At 29.3% G+C, this 18549-nt stretch overlaps 1 protein-coding gene across 1 annotated transcript in view; it reads right to left on the bottom strand.

Annotated features, from left to right (window-relative positions):
- LOC148303169 (lachesin-like) overlaps positions 1-18549 on the bottom strand; it is a 91765-nt gene that overhangs the window by 23039 nt on the left and 50177 nt on the right. Inside the window, exon 5 of the mRNA XM_088270405.1 lies at positions 17279-17437. Coding sequence (XP_088126531.1) covers positions 17279-17437 — 159 coding nt within the window. The remainder of the gene's footprint in view (positions 1-17278; positions 17438-18549) is intronic.

Here is an 18549-nt window from a genome sequence, read left to right on the forward strand (position 1 = left end):
ATATATATATATATATATATATATTTATATATACATATATACATATACATATATATATATATATATATATATATATATATATATATATATATATATATATATATATATATATATATATATATATATATATATATATATATATTTATATATATATATATATAATTATATATATATGTATATATGTATGTATATATATTGAAACTGCCAGCCATATTGAAAGGATTCAAATTCCAAATGCGTGTTGTTTTTATTATAATTATTTTTTTATTCGTTTGGTAGATCAAACAAATTCGTACCTTTATAGTTGAGAGCAAAATATCGATTTGGTAACTTTTATCAAGCTTGACCTTACCGTGATAAATTAGGATACTAAGAATAAGTGCGAAGTTGGAAGTGTTATGGATAAGATCGGAAAGGAAACTCTGGAATAGTTGGGGTTGTAAAAAAATGTCTTAAGTGTGATTGGGGAAAAGGGGGGTGATGTATTTTTTGTGTGAAAGAACGAACTATTAATGCACATATTTTAATATATATTTATAACATTCTATATGGGATTGTTCTTTTAACCCTTATCCGCACCCAATGGTGCATAGGGTACTGTATTGACGCAGTGTTATCTTGATCGTTACTTACACGAATGTAAGGTGATCACTCTTGCGTTTCAGGGACCAGGCCAGGGTAATATTAAATAAATATAAGAGTGTAAAATCAACTTTATTTATTATAACCCCTCCCCCCCTGGGAATCGAACCTGGGACCTCCAGCATCTTAGCTAAATACACTAACCATTATACCGCAGAGGTATTCAAATGCAACGTGGTGTCAAAATTAATTTTGAACATCAAATATGTTTAGAATATTAAAATTTTTGAATAAAATAACAGGAACGTATTTACCACTCTCCTTATCAATTGTGGACAAGTCTACAGTTTACCTGATGACGGAATGGTTATTCCGAAACTGTTAGTCGTAAAGAAGAGTTTTTAAGTGGTATAACAGAAAGTGTACGATGAATGATAAGGAGAGTATTATCTTACAAAACCACATAGTAAACAATGCTTTTTTATTTATTGATTTAGCGTTAAATTTGTAGAACTCCATTTTAATTTATGTATTAATTTGAAATCAAACACAGATTTTTTGAGTCTACTAAGTTGTATTTTATCAACAAAAACACATAAAAAATTATATTGTCACAATTGTTTCGCCTTGTTAGGGCATTATCAAACGAATGTTCGTCAGACATTCGTTTGATAATGCCCCAACAAGGCGAAACAATTGTCACAATATAATTTTTTATGAGTTTTTGTTAATAAAATACAACTTAGTAGACTCGAAAAATCTATGTTTGATTTAAAATTAATACACAAATGCTTTTTTACGTATGAAAAAAGTTTTTATTTTTATTTATGTTGTAGAATAAAATATCGAATAAAAACGAATACAAATTTTATTATTTAAGATTGTTCGAACAACTATAGTTTTGAAAGCTTCGTGAGAAACAATAAACATCTTTCGTGAATGGTAATCACATGAGCTTTTCAATATTGTGTGAAATGAGAGTGTTGGCGTAACAATGTGAAGTAATGTATCTTGTAGAATCAAAGCGGAAACTTCCACAAAATAAGGTTTGTCTTGAACCAGAAACGCTCACGCAAAGCCTCGGATAATATTTGTTTAGCTGGAAATACTATTTGCCTTGTGGCACTTTTGTGTCTGAGTATGTTGAGTACCTACGAATACCTTTGAATGATATACAGTGATATATGTGAACATTTATTTATATCTGATTTTTAATATAATATAATGTAAGTATACTCGTACAAGTTTTTTTTGTTCAATACATTATATTAAGTCACAACATTTTGTGTCTAGTATATTGACAAGTACCTAAGAATAATATTCAATAATATATGTGAACATTTATCAATAGTTAATATTTATTTAAAAAATGGTATTTATGTCCGTCTCCGTAGTGTAATGGTCAGCACGCTCGGCTACCGTTCTGGAGGTCCCGGGTTCGATTCCCAGAGGGGTCAAATAAATATAAGTGTTTTTTTCACTGTAATATTTATTCAATATTGCCCTGGACTGGTAACTGAAGCGGAGGGCCGATCACCTTTCCTTGATGTGTAAACGATCAAGATAACTCACTGCGCACCCCAATGGTGCATAGGGCACTGCGTCGTATAAACGCAGTGCCCTATGCACCATTGGGATGCGGATAGGGGTTTATTATTATTATTTTATTTATGTTATGAGCATATATTTCAAGTTAATTTTGAAAATAATTTACAGTAGGTACAAATAACTGTTTTTTTTTTGTTAAATATAAATTTCAAGTCACACCACATTTTGGGTTTATTCCACTTCTTGTTCACATATCTAGGTTTGGAGAATCTCAGATAAGCGGAGGCTTAGGACTTATTTTTATATATTTTCAGGCATCTCCCAGTATGTAAAAAAATATAATTTTTGAATCGTGAAATTAAAAAGGAATCCATGGATGAGACGAGACAAGCATAATAATTTTGAAAAAAAAGTGTGTTGAGATGGTTTGGGCATGTAAATCAAACGAGAGAAGAATGAATAGCAAAACAAATTAATGAGGCTGATGAAAATTGGAAAAAACTTGATAAACGATCAAGTATTTTGAATACTTAAAAGTAGTCAGGTCAGAAGTTGGAATAATCGGCGGGTATGTATGAGGAAATGCATGAACGTGGAAGAGGTGAGGATTGTTTTCAAAGACAGATTTTTGTAGCGTTCTATTATATTTGCCTATCCCTGTGGAAATATGGCGTGATAGCTTGTTAGTAAGTTAGTTAAAAATACATACGCACATAAAGGGAAGAAAACATATCAAGGAATTTTCTTTCCTATATTCTTCATAATCATTTTATATTTTATATATCAAATTATTAAGAATAATTACTTTATTAATTGTTTTGGCATTCGCTTTGTGGTAAGACATGATGAAATTATAAAAGAAAAACGCTTGTTTTTTACCATTGAGTTTATTTTAAGGTCTAAATATAAACCGTTAAAACTTTCAACTTATAAACTTAGTTTATATTTAAAGCTGAAGATGGAAGCATAGCTTCTGAAACTAGTTGTCATAATAAAATAAACTCAAGAGGTAAAAAAACAATGTTTTTTTTTTACAATTTCATGAAGAATTACCATGTGTTTATCTATAAATATACATATATATATATATATATATATATATATATATATATATATATATATATATATATATATATATATATATATATATATATATATATATATATATATATATATATATATATATATATATATATATATATATATATATATATATATATATATATATATATATATATATATATATATATATATATATATATATATATATATATATATATATATATGTATATATATATATGCTTACATAAACCATATACATACAATATGCAAAAATAGGCGACATGTCAATTTCGTTTCTTCACCTTATGAATTTAATCAAAATGTAGATTAAGTTATTAAGTGAAAAACCAAGACTGGGAATAGGGTTAATTGTGCCATTATTGCGAATAAGTACTCTGCTAATTTTGTGGACTTAACGAGTGACTCGCAGTTATCTCTTGTACCACACTTCTTTAGAGTAAGATGTTAAACTCGGTTATGGACAGGAAGAATGAAAGCAGGTTAATTGCTCTTGAAATAGAGTCGTTGATTTCAAATTTCCTGTGTTACGATGTTCAACAACGACAATTTCCTTTAAAAAATTAATTTATTTTATTTTATTTTACCGGGTATAAAAACTAATTTCACTTTTAACTCTATGAAGGATAGAGTTGTGATTAAGTATAGGTAGCTGATTCTTTTTCAGTTATTGTTAATTATTCGTTACTGTTTTTCGGTTCATATTTATTCTTTAATCGATTCTTTAATCAATAATTAGACGACAAGAACTGAGAGTGAAATTATAAGGAAAGAAGAAGAAGATGAGCTGTCCGTTCCGACACCACGGGAGTGGGGCAAATGAGAGCGACGCATACACATCTATACAAGCGATAGAATATGATAATGTCACTCATGCATACGTTGTAGATGCATACGTAAGACGCTATTCATGCACAGTGAAGTACCACGGGTTATTTATTTTAATTTAATTTAATTTTATTTTATTGGAAGGAAGAACAACAGTTACAATATATGATACATACAGAATACAAAAAATAAAATCATGAGAACCAATTATAGTTCTTCACAACTATGCATAAGAGAGGTCTATATAAAGGAAGAGACATGAGACAAGGATGTGACAAAGAGAAAAGGAGATGGCAGTGATGGGAAAAGAAGAAAAGGAAAGGACAGGGAATAGAATTACTTTTTTAGGTTTATAAGATATGTTATATGTTAGTAATATAATATGTATCATTTCTTTTTTTAGGAAGTTAACTTCTATCACGTTTAGGTGCTGCACATGTAATTATTTCATGCAAAAAAAACTAACGAACCATCACGACACTTCTCCGCAGTGGAAGTCAGAGACAGTAGAACTTAGCACCAATCTTTTTCTTTTGTCTTTGCAAAAAATCTTTACCTCTTCCTCATTCATACATCTCCTCAAACATACTCGCCGATTATTTCGACTCCTGATCTGTCCACTTTCAAGTATTTGAAGTACTTGATCATACCAATTTTTCTTCGATTTTTTAAAAGTTTTTTGTTGTTTTTTGTCCAATGCATGATGGCCTGAAAATATGCAATACACATCCGAATTTATGAACTGATTGATATTATTATGACTTCTTTATAATGACTTCTTTTTGAGGAGTCGTTATTTGATTCTATCGTTCATATCTAATTTAGGAGAATAATCATCGTAAAAAGCCATACCGCTTAATTTCGTTAGGCATATTTCGTAATAATACTTCTTTGATGGGTCCACTCGACCTTATAACGAAGAAGCAATCGAAATTGAATGAATTTATCCGGCAGGAATTGAAAGACGAAAGTTTGCTTAATTCGATACAAATTTATTTCGACAAAGAAAATGTCGATCGAAGATTTCCTTAAGTTTATTTCCCAAACACAAACAATCCATCAAATACGATAATGGAGTTAAAACAGGAAAATCAGAGTGAATCTCCAGCTTCGGTTATAATATAAATCAGTGGTTCTGAGCCTTTTTGAAGTAAGGTAGCACTTTTGATCATAATGAAAATTCACGGTACACCAAAAAAAAAAAGATTTATTAAACAATGTACAAAGATGATTTATATTTAAGATAAAATTTTCTGTTATATATTATATAATGCAGCTTTTTTAAGGGAAGCAATATTCAATATTTTCTTTCAATATAGTTCTATTTTCTGTTACATATAATGAAACTTTTTTAAGGAAGGCAACATTCAATATTTTCTTTCAATGCTCAATTTTCTGTTATATATAATGAAACTTTTTTAAGAAAAGAAATATTGAATATTTTCTTTCGATAGAGTTTTATTTTCTGTTATATCTAAAATAATTTCCTGAGTAGTGTTTTCATTTAACGAAGGAAACATATGTACTTTTTTTTCTCAAATGCGATTTTCCTAAAAAGTTACTTTTTTACACAGCTTAACTTTACAAGGATTCTGTCATCCAGCCATTATATTTTTGTAACATTAAGTTTTGGTTTTCATAATTTCGCGGAGCACCTACAACAAACAAGCTCCACGGAGCACCGGTTAAGAACCGCTGATATAAATGAATAACTGAAGAGACAGAATTCGATTGAGGAGATAATGGTGGCAGAATTGCTCGATACATTAATAATAATTCTGCTTAAAATAATTTGTCGTTTACAATGAAGAGACTAAAGCATCAATATAGACAGACAGGGGTTGCGTGATTAGAAACGCGAGAGCGGCTTTAATTTTGCGGCTGATTGAATGTCGCGTCGGCGAAAATCCATTATACCTGATTGTTTATTATACAAATTTAATGTACCCGCTAACACGCATACGAAAATGTCAATATAAGAGAAAATTACAGAATCCACTCTTAAATTAAAACTAAAATTATTTTCCCAGTATGTAAAATACTGTTATATGTACTTTTGTTATGAGATTGATCATATATGTATCCAGAAGTTCTAAAAATTACAGTAGTTTTGTTGTCAATGATGGATGGAATGGTATATACTACACGTGTATCAAGTGATCACATAAACTAGTCTATGACACGCATGTACATATAACTTGCTTATAAGTAAAAACATAAATATTTTCCCAGAATGTAAAATAATATCAAATATACTGTGTTCTGAGATTGATGTAGAACTTCTAAAAATTACAGTAGTGTGGTAATCAATGATGGGTAGAATGTTGATTGTTACTGTATTAATCACTTAAACCAGCTTACGACAGGTCGTAGGACCTGTAAATACACAGAAATCCGAATTCTTCTTTAACTATGTTGGAATATCAAAATGTAAATTTATTTTTTTCACAATATTTAAAGTGTGTTCAAAACTTTCTTCAGATATCTGGGTTTGCAACATAGGAATTATATCTATTGACATCACAATACGTATCATACTATTTTCCTAACGCATTAGAGATCTAGATCAAATAAACATACATTGTATTTTTTCATTAGATGTTTGTTTTGTATATCCATATAGCATAAGAGAAGGGCATTTAATATTCTTTTTACAAACGATGCGTCTGTGTACCTACTATGTTTGTGTCAAATATGATTTTACAAGGTTAATTTTCCAGAACGAGTAACTAATTATCGTGATAAACTATATAATCTATAAAGCTTTTTAAGCGGTGCAATCAGTTTGATCCAATTAAGTTCAAGTTAGGATATTGAACAAATCAATATGAAACCCACAATACCAAATGCGGTCTCGGTAGGAATTTATTTGTTCAAGGTGTGGTTAAATATTTCCTACCCTTAAAATCCTGTGCTCAGTTAAGTGCTTACCGATAGATACTCTTATAATAGAAATATCAACCAATCGCATACTCGTGATAAATAATTTATATTTTAATGCTGGGTATCTTACGATGAGGGATGATTGGGTGGGTCAAAAAATATCTACCTTCCCTCAAACTATTTTCACATTATTTTCAGTAATACTTTGAACAAATAAGATTACTTCAAAAATTTTAATATTTAATTGCAAAACACTCATAAAATAATTCCGCAGTCACATTGTGGTGATTTATGTTTCCATTTTGAATAATATTTTTACTTGATAAATACCACTTTTGAAGTGATTCGATGTTATCATTATCAATATCAAACTTCATACATGACGTAGAGTGCATCGAAACAGTGCACAATACAATATAATAACTAGTAATTTGATGAATAATTTAAAATAAATTGTACAAATATAAAAGCATTTTTTGTCAATATTTAAGTAAAAATTTATGTAGCGTCACGTTTATTAAAATCTATTGCGACCCGTTTTTCGCATTTTCACTGTCCTTAAATTAAAAATTTATTATTAAGTTTATCTATAATACATAAATAACTCGTCATTTTAAAGATATGTTCTGAACAAATAAATTAATTTTCCGCAATTTTTTTTCAATATGAGTAGTTAGAAAACATCTATTCGCATACAGAAATCCTGGGGTATAAGTATAAATAAAATAAATGTGGTAATTTTACCGTTAAATTATAAACAACGTTTTAAAGATAAAAAAAGCAAATACGAACGTATTTTGGCAAAACATTTATTTCTTAATGTATCGTTATTGTAAATGAGAAAAATAATTTTTGATCAAACAGATGTTAAAGACAGAAATAAGTTTTTTCAAAGTATATTTTCCCGTGTAAAAGCTTTAAGCTTATTATGTTAATTAATGTTTAAAATAAATTTTAATTTAACTGGCACCGTTTACATGGCTGTGTCATATTGACACTACACGATTTTTCCTTAATTTATGCCATTCCTGATTGACTGCTTCGTACGAACACAAACAATCGTACCTACACATATGCTAATAATATATCGGCTCTTGTCAGGGTTTGATAGACACTGTATAATTAGTAATTGTAATTCCACTTTCTATCAGCAAGAAGCGAGATGCAAACGACATTTTGACGAATTAATTTATAGAAATTCTGATTGGATAACAAAACAGGGCACGTCGGCCCAAGAGCCATTCACATACCAGCAATAAGTGAATACTAACAAGGCAATCAATCTGTATTGTATTAAGGAAGCTGCGAGTCCACTCCCTTTGAATAACGAGGAAATAAAAATAGTTTTCATTAACTTTGTGGAATGACATATTGTATATAGTATCTACATATATATTTTTTTATCATTTGTATAATATTAAAATTAAACACTTCATGGGTTTTATTTTATTACACACGAAAACTAGAGATGTTTTTTTACTATTCACATGTAGATGAAAGCATCATATGTCCATATTTCTATGTAATTTATATTGATAATGTATATTAATAATCTACATTCAGCGGTTTAGTTATTCGTCCAACATTTCAACGTAATGACGTAAGACATGTTGTTTTGACTAAGGGGATACAACGAAACACGGAATTCATTCAACGACTGCCGTAGGGGTAACACGTCTTTCCACACCAGATTTTTTTAAAGAATGCATATTGGTTATTATTATTTTTGTTAGTATTTTAACTCCTTTTCTTTCAATAAATCATTTCTTTTTAAAACCATATAATTATTTCGAAGACTTATTTTTGAAAACTATTTTTTGCAATGCAAAAACGTTTTTTTAAGGAATAAAATAATTACATAAAATTTTACATGGATTTAAAAAAATAAGTTGTGACTTTATGAATTCTGGGCATTAAATGTTGCATCATTGCATGAAAATCCTTCTGCTTTGACTCTTCAAACTGTGCCACCCCGGGAATAATTATTAAATATTTTTGTGCTGAAATTAACCCTTAATTTAAATTAAGGGTTAATTTCAGCACAAACGGTAATTAAAGCAGTTTTTCTTTAAATATCGTATTTTTGTCAGTCTAAGATCATTTAGATAAAACGTTCTGTCGTGGACACAAGACAGCTTAATCTTTTTGCGCTCGTTTCAACCAAATGAAATTTGTTTTTCAGTTAAATCTGTTTGCGCGGAAATGGCGAGAGCACGTGGTTACTACTTTGTTGTACCCAACCTGATTTTTTAACTTTTAGCAATTGGATTGTATGGGACTGCCTCGTTTCATGAACAATATATAAAATGGTTTAGTAAAAAATCATCACATCATTTGCAAGTAAATATAGATAGAGATAATACAAAACTGTAATTGAATATAATATGTGCAACTGAATTAGGGAGATTTGAAATTATTAAAAAAACGATTTTTAAGGTGGTAGGGATATTTGGAACGAATAAATTACGAGAAAATGGCTAAAATATTTTTGGCAATTGTGAACGGGAGAACAGAACGAGGATGACCAAAAAAGACTTGGCACGACCGGAACCTAAAATCTGGTAGGGTCAAAAGTCTACGTAATCGGAGGGCATGTATGACTAGATGTATGGACGTGATGGAAGCTAGGAGTGAATGTCGGGACATAAGGGTGGGGCGTTCCATCTTCTCTGCCTACCTCTGCAGTGAAACGGCGTGATGGTTGTAGTATACGATAAAGTATACCATTACTTCCATAACTACGAATCTCTTTATAAACCACACTCACATAATTGATTAACTTGGTCGATTTTTTTTCGGTCTACTTGGTTTCTACACCCGTTGAAACTCGATTCATAAATGGTTCTTCTATCAAACATTCTCTCTATGCTCATGTACTAAACTATCTTCTTAAGACACTTTTATTAATTTGATCCAAAACTCTTATCTCGGTCTAACATTCTTCCAGTATTTTCTCATTTCTACATTTATCATCAAACAAGAGACCGCTTCGAATTTATCGATTGCGACATTTTTTTGTTATGTCGTTGTAGTTTTGTCGTTTCTTCAAAATACTTTTTATTACTCGGAATCACGCGGTAGGTTTAAAGCTAATAAAAATCTATGAATATTCTAGATTACGTTTTTTATGTAAAAAAGGCGCCCTTTATTCAATTTATTTCGATTTTAATTTCATTTTTGGAAATTGGATAATTCACCCTATGGATGATGACAATTGTACAAATTGGTTTTATTGAACACAAATATACCATAATTGGAATATTTTCAAAAATGTTTTCCATATATAATTAAGAAATTAGTGTGATAACAGGTTGATAAATTATCGAGGTTATCATATATATTTTAAGTCGACGAAACATATGTCGTTTTTATACGAAAGCAGATGGAAAGGTGCCGTAGCGTAAGTGGGTAGACGGTCAACTGCAAAACAGGCGTCGCGGGTTCGATTACCATCAATTGCAAAATTAACGTATATATCAAGATTTATTTATTTTCAAATGGTCTGTCATCATTTTTCCTAAATTTGGAATAATCAATTAATAATAATTTTATTTAAAACAAAGTAACATTTTTTTCTGCTTAAAACACAGCCTTTGTTAAAAAAATAAGTTTTACTTTGAAATAAATATTTGGTTTCAAAGATAAAAAAGTTGTTGAAATGTGAGGTTTGATTATTATAATATTATATATTTTGATAATAATTTGAGAGTTCACCATTAATAAATTTAAAGATCAAGATTATACCGATTCTTAACGAAGCAGTGCCCTATGCACCATTAGGAGTGGATAAGGGTTAGAAGAAGAAAAATGGTTTTTAATTACAGTAAAATAATATTACTCAATCTTGGATATATTTTTTTTTTAGGTAACATATTATTAACTTAGGATTTTTATGAAAACCACGTTTTTATATAAGCGAGCATTCTACATAAGTTGATTACTCGCAACGATTTTTCCCTTATTCGCTAGTACTCTACACAATAAGAATCATTCGATTCCCCTCAATATCTTTTCCATAGAAAAATGATATTCGGGTAGATGTGTACTTAATTGAAATCGCTTGAGCGCTCTCTCTCTATATATATTTTCGCGAGAAGATAGTTCTTAAAGTATCTGTTGAAAGTTAAATCAATTTCCCCCTCGATTGCCAAACTCAAAGGATTCATTGTGCTTTGGACCAATATAATAAATTCAACCCTTAGATATATTATGTACACTGGAACAAGAAAGACGTGCGAGGGAAGGTGTAATTTATATCACTATTTTTGAGGATAGAGCCTTAGCGATATTACCTCAATAAAAAAATTATTATAAAAGTTATTTTGAGTAAATATTTTTTTAAGAATTCGAAAATTTTTGACCATCGTACAAATACAACTCAGTTTTTTATTCTTATTTTTTTTTATTTAAATTTTACTAGGTAAAAACCACATTTATACAAACGAACAAGTATCTTTAAATTTATTTATAAATTTTGTTATTCTCAACATTTTGAGTGTGTCGAAATACAATTTCACAAATCTGGGTTTTTTTCCAGTTAGGAATAATTTTTATATTTTTTAATAAAATGGTCTCTCCTAAATAAAAGCTTTCTTAATCCCACATAGATCGCTGTTGTGAACTCATATGTACTGTGTCATGAGATTGATCATATTTAATATTTAGGAATGCCAAAAATTTGTGTGGTGCAATTGTCAATCATGGGTAGAATGGTGAAAGCTGCACTTTTGCAAAGCGATTACTTAACCAATCTATATCAGGTCAGAGGCCCTTTAAATACCCAAACTTCTACTTTCTTCTTAATTTAAATTACAAAAAAAACATTAGTGATATTGCTCAAAGTTTGAACCTAATGATTGAAATATGAGGGCAGATAGTTTTACAACATTTTGAGAGTGTCCAAATACCTGTTCACAAGTCTGGATTATCTACAATTACAGGAGTTTATTTTCATATAATTTTTTGACACCTCATCAAAGATGAAAAAAAATATAGAAGTCTGGGCATTTACGGGGCTGACGATCGTTATAGGCTGCTTTAAGTGATCACTTTAACTTTTGATCACTTTAAGTGAACACTTTAACTGGTCAAATTATAAGCTTAAATAATAAAAAATAATAAACTGGTCAAATTGCAAGCTTAAAAAATAATAAGGCAGATAGTGCTTGTGTGTAGTATATTACCAAAAACGGAGAAAAAAATCATTATAAAAGAATAAGTTTCAGTTTGAATGAAAAAATTATTATTTTTACTCGTTTAATAAATTAGTAAGTTTAGAGAAAAGAGATGTATGTAGAAGATAAGTTATCTTATTTAGTTTCCAAGTTTTTCTTTTAGCTTACAGCTTCACGCATCACGCGCCGCACACTAAATTTGAGGACTAACGTAATGTCTCATTGGCGGTCGCAGTTCCCACACACGCAGAAATACGTGATCCTTGTGAAACAAGGAGACATATGTGGTACATACCTGTAGCAGCTCTCTGTAATCTAGTAGATCCTGTAACATACGTGTATGTGAAGAAAGAAAATGAATTGAAGTACGTGACGTCTTATCAGGTATGAATCATACTGATTGGAACTAATCGCTTTATCAAAATGACTTTAGAATCTTAGGAAAATTTTGAATATATGTGTAGACACAACATTAAATTTTCCTAATAGTTTTAACAAAAGACCTTCAAGAAACTATGTTTCCATGTTTTTTTTGAAGATATTGAAAAACAAGTGTTTTTTTCACAAAATTTTGGATTTGATCACATCTTTCTTCACAAATATGGGTTTCCGCCGTTATTTTTAAATTTATTATATTAAATCATGTTTTCATGCGTCTTCTTATATATGAAATGATTCGGGAAGAACTTTGACTACATTTAAAAATAAGGGTATTTGCTAAATAAAAAGCTTACTGGATTCGACTACATATAAATTGGATACATATATGAGTTAAAAATTTGAGTAGTGTTGTTGTCAGTCAAAAGAAAATAATATCGAGGATGTAAAAAAAGAAGCGGCAAATAAAAAAAATCTGTTTTTTCAGTAATAAATTATGCACAATTTAAGTGGGCCCAAATCTTTTTTCACAAATCTGGGTTTATTCACTGTGGAGTAAATTATATTAAAATAATCTCAATATATAAGAATATGGTGTTTTGGGTATTTACAGGGCTTACGATCTATAAAATGCTGGTTAAAGGGATCATTTTACACACGTGTAACGAGTGACAACCACATACTAAAGTTGTATGTCAATCATGGGTAGAATGGTGAATATAATACATTTATATAGTGATCACTTAATATATGACAGATTTTAAGCCCTGTAAATACCGAGTCTTCCATATTCTTCCTCATCCACGTTGAGATATCAATTAAACCATTGTTAAAATAAAGTCACCTACTAATTTATTTGAACAAACTATATTTTATATTTTATATACTTTGAGAATACTATTTGCGATATCTTAGTTGTAATATATTTTATAATATTATATTCTTGACAAAAACAACACATTCTGCCTTTGTATCCATAAAATAATACGTTTAAAATATATTAAATCACAGCGGTGCTTGTGTGCGTAATACAAAGTTACATAACACAATTTCAAGTTTCAAAAGAGAACCCCCAACTGATTCTAGATAGGCCTGCTACTATAAGGAATACCATCTTTCCCGAATTTAGCTTTCTTCGGGTGGGAAATGAGTGTTGAATTGCTATCTAAAACTAGCTAATCTCAGCCACGCATTGCTGTGGCTCAGTCTGGCTAAATAAACTTAAAAAAAAAAAAGAAAATTGAAACACAATTTCACAATGCTTGTATAACAATGAAAATATTAAATATGATAATACAACAACAATATAGTTTTATCTACTTTGGTTTTTTTGACCAGTGATTGGATTTCGTCGTTACCGATATCACCAGTCTGATGATGTCAATAACGACGAAACCCTGCAGCTTGTCGAATAAAATAAAAATGGAAAAACTACATACTTAAATAGTTGTTTTATTATAAATAAGAACGGGGTCAGGTCAGGAGTCGGAATAATCGTCGGATTTGTTTGAATGCGGAAGAGGTAAAGATTGTTTATAAAAACATTGTCGTGTGGCATTATATTTTCTCTGTCTACCTCTGCGGGAAGCGCTGTGATGAACGTCAGTACAAAATTTTAATCTAAGAAACAAAAAATAACGCCAATGCAAAGAATTTATTAAGTACAGTCAGTTGTCAAAAAGCACGCTGTTGACAATAAGCAATGTTGAAAACTACGTTTGTTGCTCTTACGTTCATCAGATGGCGTTGCCATTTCGTTAAATATTTTTACCTGTCGCTATCGAAAACACCTATCATTGGTGTATAAAAATGATTCGATTTCAGAATATAACAAACAAAAATTGATATTTTTATTTTCATAAATATACGAAAATATGCCGTATTTGAATAAAACATTTACAATTACTTTGGAAAATTTAAAGCTTTGAACAAACGAATAGTAGAACGAATTTTTATTTATACAGAATCTTTATATAATTTGTGTTTGTACATATCAAACCTGGTTTCTATTTAAATTATATATAAAGAAGATTTCAAATATCGTTTGAACATTGATGGTCAAAAATAAAAAATAAAAATAAAAATAGACTCACCTGTATCACTACCAACTAGGGTTAATTATGGATTTGTATATAACTAATTATCGTTGATACATTGAATATCATTGTAATGTGAGGATGCAGAGCATCTTGTTATCTCTACATATGAATAATTTATTATTCAAGATTTGGTGGCATCCCTTGCATAATATAACACGGTCTATGTATGTAGAGCCTTTTGATCCTGAGAAGGGACACGTAATACACATGCGTGTGGATAGAATTACATCTAATCATGTAATTTTACGCTTGGCTGTGTATCAAAACAATTAATTGAGGTATTGATGAAATTTAATAGGTAAATTATGTGGAATAATTGAAATACACATACGTAAATATACATATATTAAATACATACGTACATACATACATGTGCATATATATATATATATATATATATATATATATATATATATATATATATATATATATATATTATATATATATATATATATATATATATATATATATATATATATATTATATATATATATATATATATATATATATATATATATATATATATATATATATATATATATATATATATATATATATATATATATATATATATATATATATATATTTATATACATCTATATATATAAATATATATATATATATATATATATATATATATATATATATATATATATAAATATATATATATAAATATATATATATACATATATATATATATATATATATATATATATATATATATATATATATATATATATATATATATATATATATATATATATATATATATATATATATATATATATATATATATATATATATATATATATTTATATACATCAATTGAAAAACCTCAAATCTTTTCACTACTTCATGATATTCATTACAACTCCAAAACGTCTAATTATCTTTGTAGATCTATTATATTTAGTTACCCTTCTTATCAATATCTGTTCACTTTTTAGGAGAAATCACCTTTCATTCCTTGACTTATAACTTTTCAGCAGAATAAATAATGTATTGTAGTATTAATATGTTCAGGTTATGATATATTTTATTTAATTTAATATATATTACTCCACTTACATATGTAAACAAGCAAAACATAGTTTTATTTCATTACACAAGACTTGTTTTGAAAATTACAGATGTTTTGTCATTACAAAAACTATAATAAGTCGTATTATACAAGTGTTTAATTTATTTAAATAATTAACTCATCATTCCACAAAGTTAATGCCAAATCAATAAATAAGAAAATGCAATCTATTTTATGTATTGTTTCGGCATTCACATTGTGGTAAGACATGATGAAATTGTAAAAGAAAAACACATTTTTTTAACATTTAAGTTATATTTAGTTTATATTTACACCCGAAGATGGAAGCATCTGTAGCTTATATGTAGCTTAAAATAAATATTTATAAAATAAAACAACTTTGTTTTCACCACTTTTTCTTTTTTCCCGTTTTTCAAATCACATTTTCACATGGTGTACGGAGTGTGTGGAAGTTATTGCTATCGTAAGGGAAGTATAATTAACTATATCCTAACTTTGAGTATTTCAATGTTTTAGAAATAGTACATAAACCCTGATGATGACAAGGTTCTTGTCGAAACCGGTGAAATAAAAAGTGGTTAAAATAAAGTTGTTTTATTTTATAAAGTTTATAAAATGTGCCACTAAGTATCTGCGAAAAACATTCAAGAAATAAAATAAATATAACTCAAGCGGTAAAAAACAAGTGTTTTTTTTACAATTGTAATAAGTTAGACTTATTGATGATATTATTTTCATCAACAAGTATAAACAATAAAAAACATGTACAATGCAAGTGTGTTTGTTTAAAATACTACAAAGAAACATGCAGAAAATATAAAGAATATCATGTCAGAAAATATCAAGAATATCAAGGATTTATTTAATGATGGTACGGAGAAATACAAGAGGTCTATTACCAGATTGGTGAAATCAATTTCAAATTGATTTCACCAATCTGGTGGAGTCTAGAATTTTGTACCTTATGTAGCATAGTTTATATGTAAACCCTTATCCACACCCCAATGGTGCATAGGGCACTGTGTCATATTAACGCAGTGTTATCTTGATCGTTTACACATGAAGGAAAGGTGATCAGCCCTCCGCTTCAGGTACCAGTCCATGGTAATATTGAATAAATTTTACAGTGAAAAAATCACTTTTATTTATTTCACCCCCCTTGGGAATCGAACCCGGGACCTCCAGAATGGTAGCCGAGCGTGCTGACCATTACACTACGGAGGCGGATAGTTTATATAGGTAAAAATATTTTTTTTGAAAAACAAAAAAATACGTGTCTTTTTTTTTCATAATTTACAAATCATATATTTTTTTTACAAGTTTTAAAAACATCATGCAGTAAGGAGTTAATTTCACTTTTAATTCCGACTTCTAATTTTTATTCTTATTTTTCTTATTTCATTATTTTTAATTGTTATTATCCTTTTTTTACAACCAAATTTCTATTCTGTATATATGTGTTTAACCCGCACCTTTATTGTTACTGTAAACTTGTTGTGTTCTTATCTAATTGATGAAAAACAATTAAACAATTTGAATTGCACTGTATTTCATTTATTGTAATATGTTTTTCATTGTTTGCGAACCATAAATAAATGTCATTTAAACAGGGTTTGCACCTGTAATCTCTACAAACCAAATCATCAGCTCCATTCAACACTCACCCTCCGTTCCGTTGGGCAAGGGTAGAGGGCGGCTGTTTTCCCTGCGCCACGTGACGCTGGGGGGCGGCGAACCGCGGGCGGCACACGCCAGCTGGGCGGTGGCGCCCTCCTTGACCACCACGTCGCTGCTGGTGGCAGAGTCCACGATATCGGGCGGCACTTTATGGAAGAAGATCAAAATAACAGTTTGTAAAGTGCTATGATAACTTATCCAAGGTAATGCAACCTTGTACGAGGATAGCAGTAAACGCGTTAGGAAAAGTGGTTGTATCAAGTTGTATCATGTTGGCTTAGCATCATTAAAGGGAGATCAAAATAACAGTTTGTAAAGTGCTATGATAACTGATCCAAGGTGTTGCAACCTTGTACGAGGTTAGCAGTGAATGTGTTAGGGAAAGTGATTGTATCAAGTTGGATCATCTTGGCTTAGCATCATTAAAGAGAGATCAAAATAACAGTTTGTAAAGTGCTATGATAACTTATCCAAGGTGTTGCAACCTTGTTCGAGGTTAGCAGTGAATGTGTTAGGGAAAGTAATTGTATCAAGTTGGATCATCTTGGCTTAGCATCATTAAAGAGAGATCAAAATAACAGTTTGTAAAGTGCTATGATAACTTTTCCAAGGTGTTGCAACCTTGTACGAGGATAGCAGTGAATGCGTTAGGAAAAGTGGTTGTATCAAGTTGTATCATCTTGGCTTAGCATCATTAAAGGGAGATCAAAATAACAGTTTGTAAAGTGCTATGATAACTTATCCAAGGTATTGCAACCTTGTACAAGGATAGCAGTGAATGCGTTAGGGAAAGTGATTGTATCAAGTTGTATCGTCTTGGCTTAGCATCAAGGTATTGCAACCTTGTACGAGGATAGCAGTGAATGCGTTTTTTTTTTCTTCTTCTTTTTTTAAAAATTCTTTTGCATTACATGATATAAATTCAAATACGAAAAAATATGAATAAAATATAAATATGAATACAAAAAAAGATCTCACAAAGGCATGGCCTGTGTGTGGGTACACAATATAATTTAGGTCATTGTAAAGGGTATAAGGGTATAGGTATTATAAGTACAACTAGAATAATAGTGTTGATATAAAATACAAAACATACTTGACTATCAGAAAACACAAATTATTTTAGATTTTTTTTAAATAAAATAAAAAACGTAAAAAAATAAAAGACGAAAAAGTAAAAAGTTAGCAAGCATTTACTACAAGAAAAAGTTAGGGAAACTTGTTGTATCATCTTGGTTTAGCATCATTGAAGGCGTTA

This window comes from Brachycentrus maculatus, unplaced genomic scaffold (genome assembly GCF_059751285.1).
Source record: "Brachycentrus maculatus isolate JH-2025_06_01 unplaced genomic scaffold, ASM5975128v1 h1tg000383l, whole genome shotgun sequence".
Taxonomy (NCBI): domain Eukaryota; kingdom Metazoa; phylum Arthropoda; class Insecta; order Trichoptera; family Brachycentridae; genus Brachycentrus; species Brachycentrus maculatus.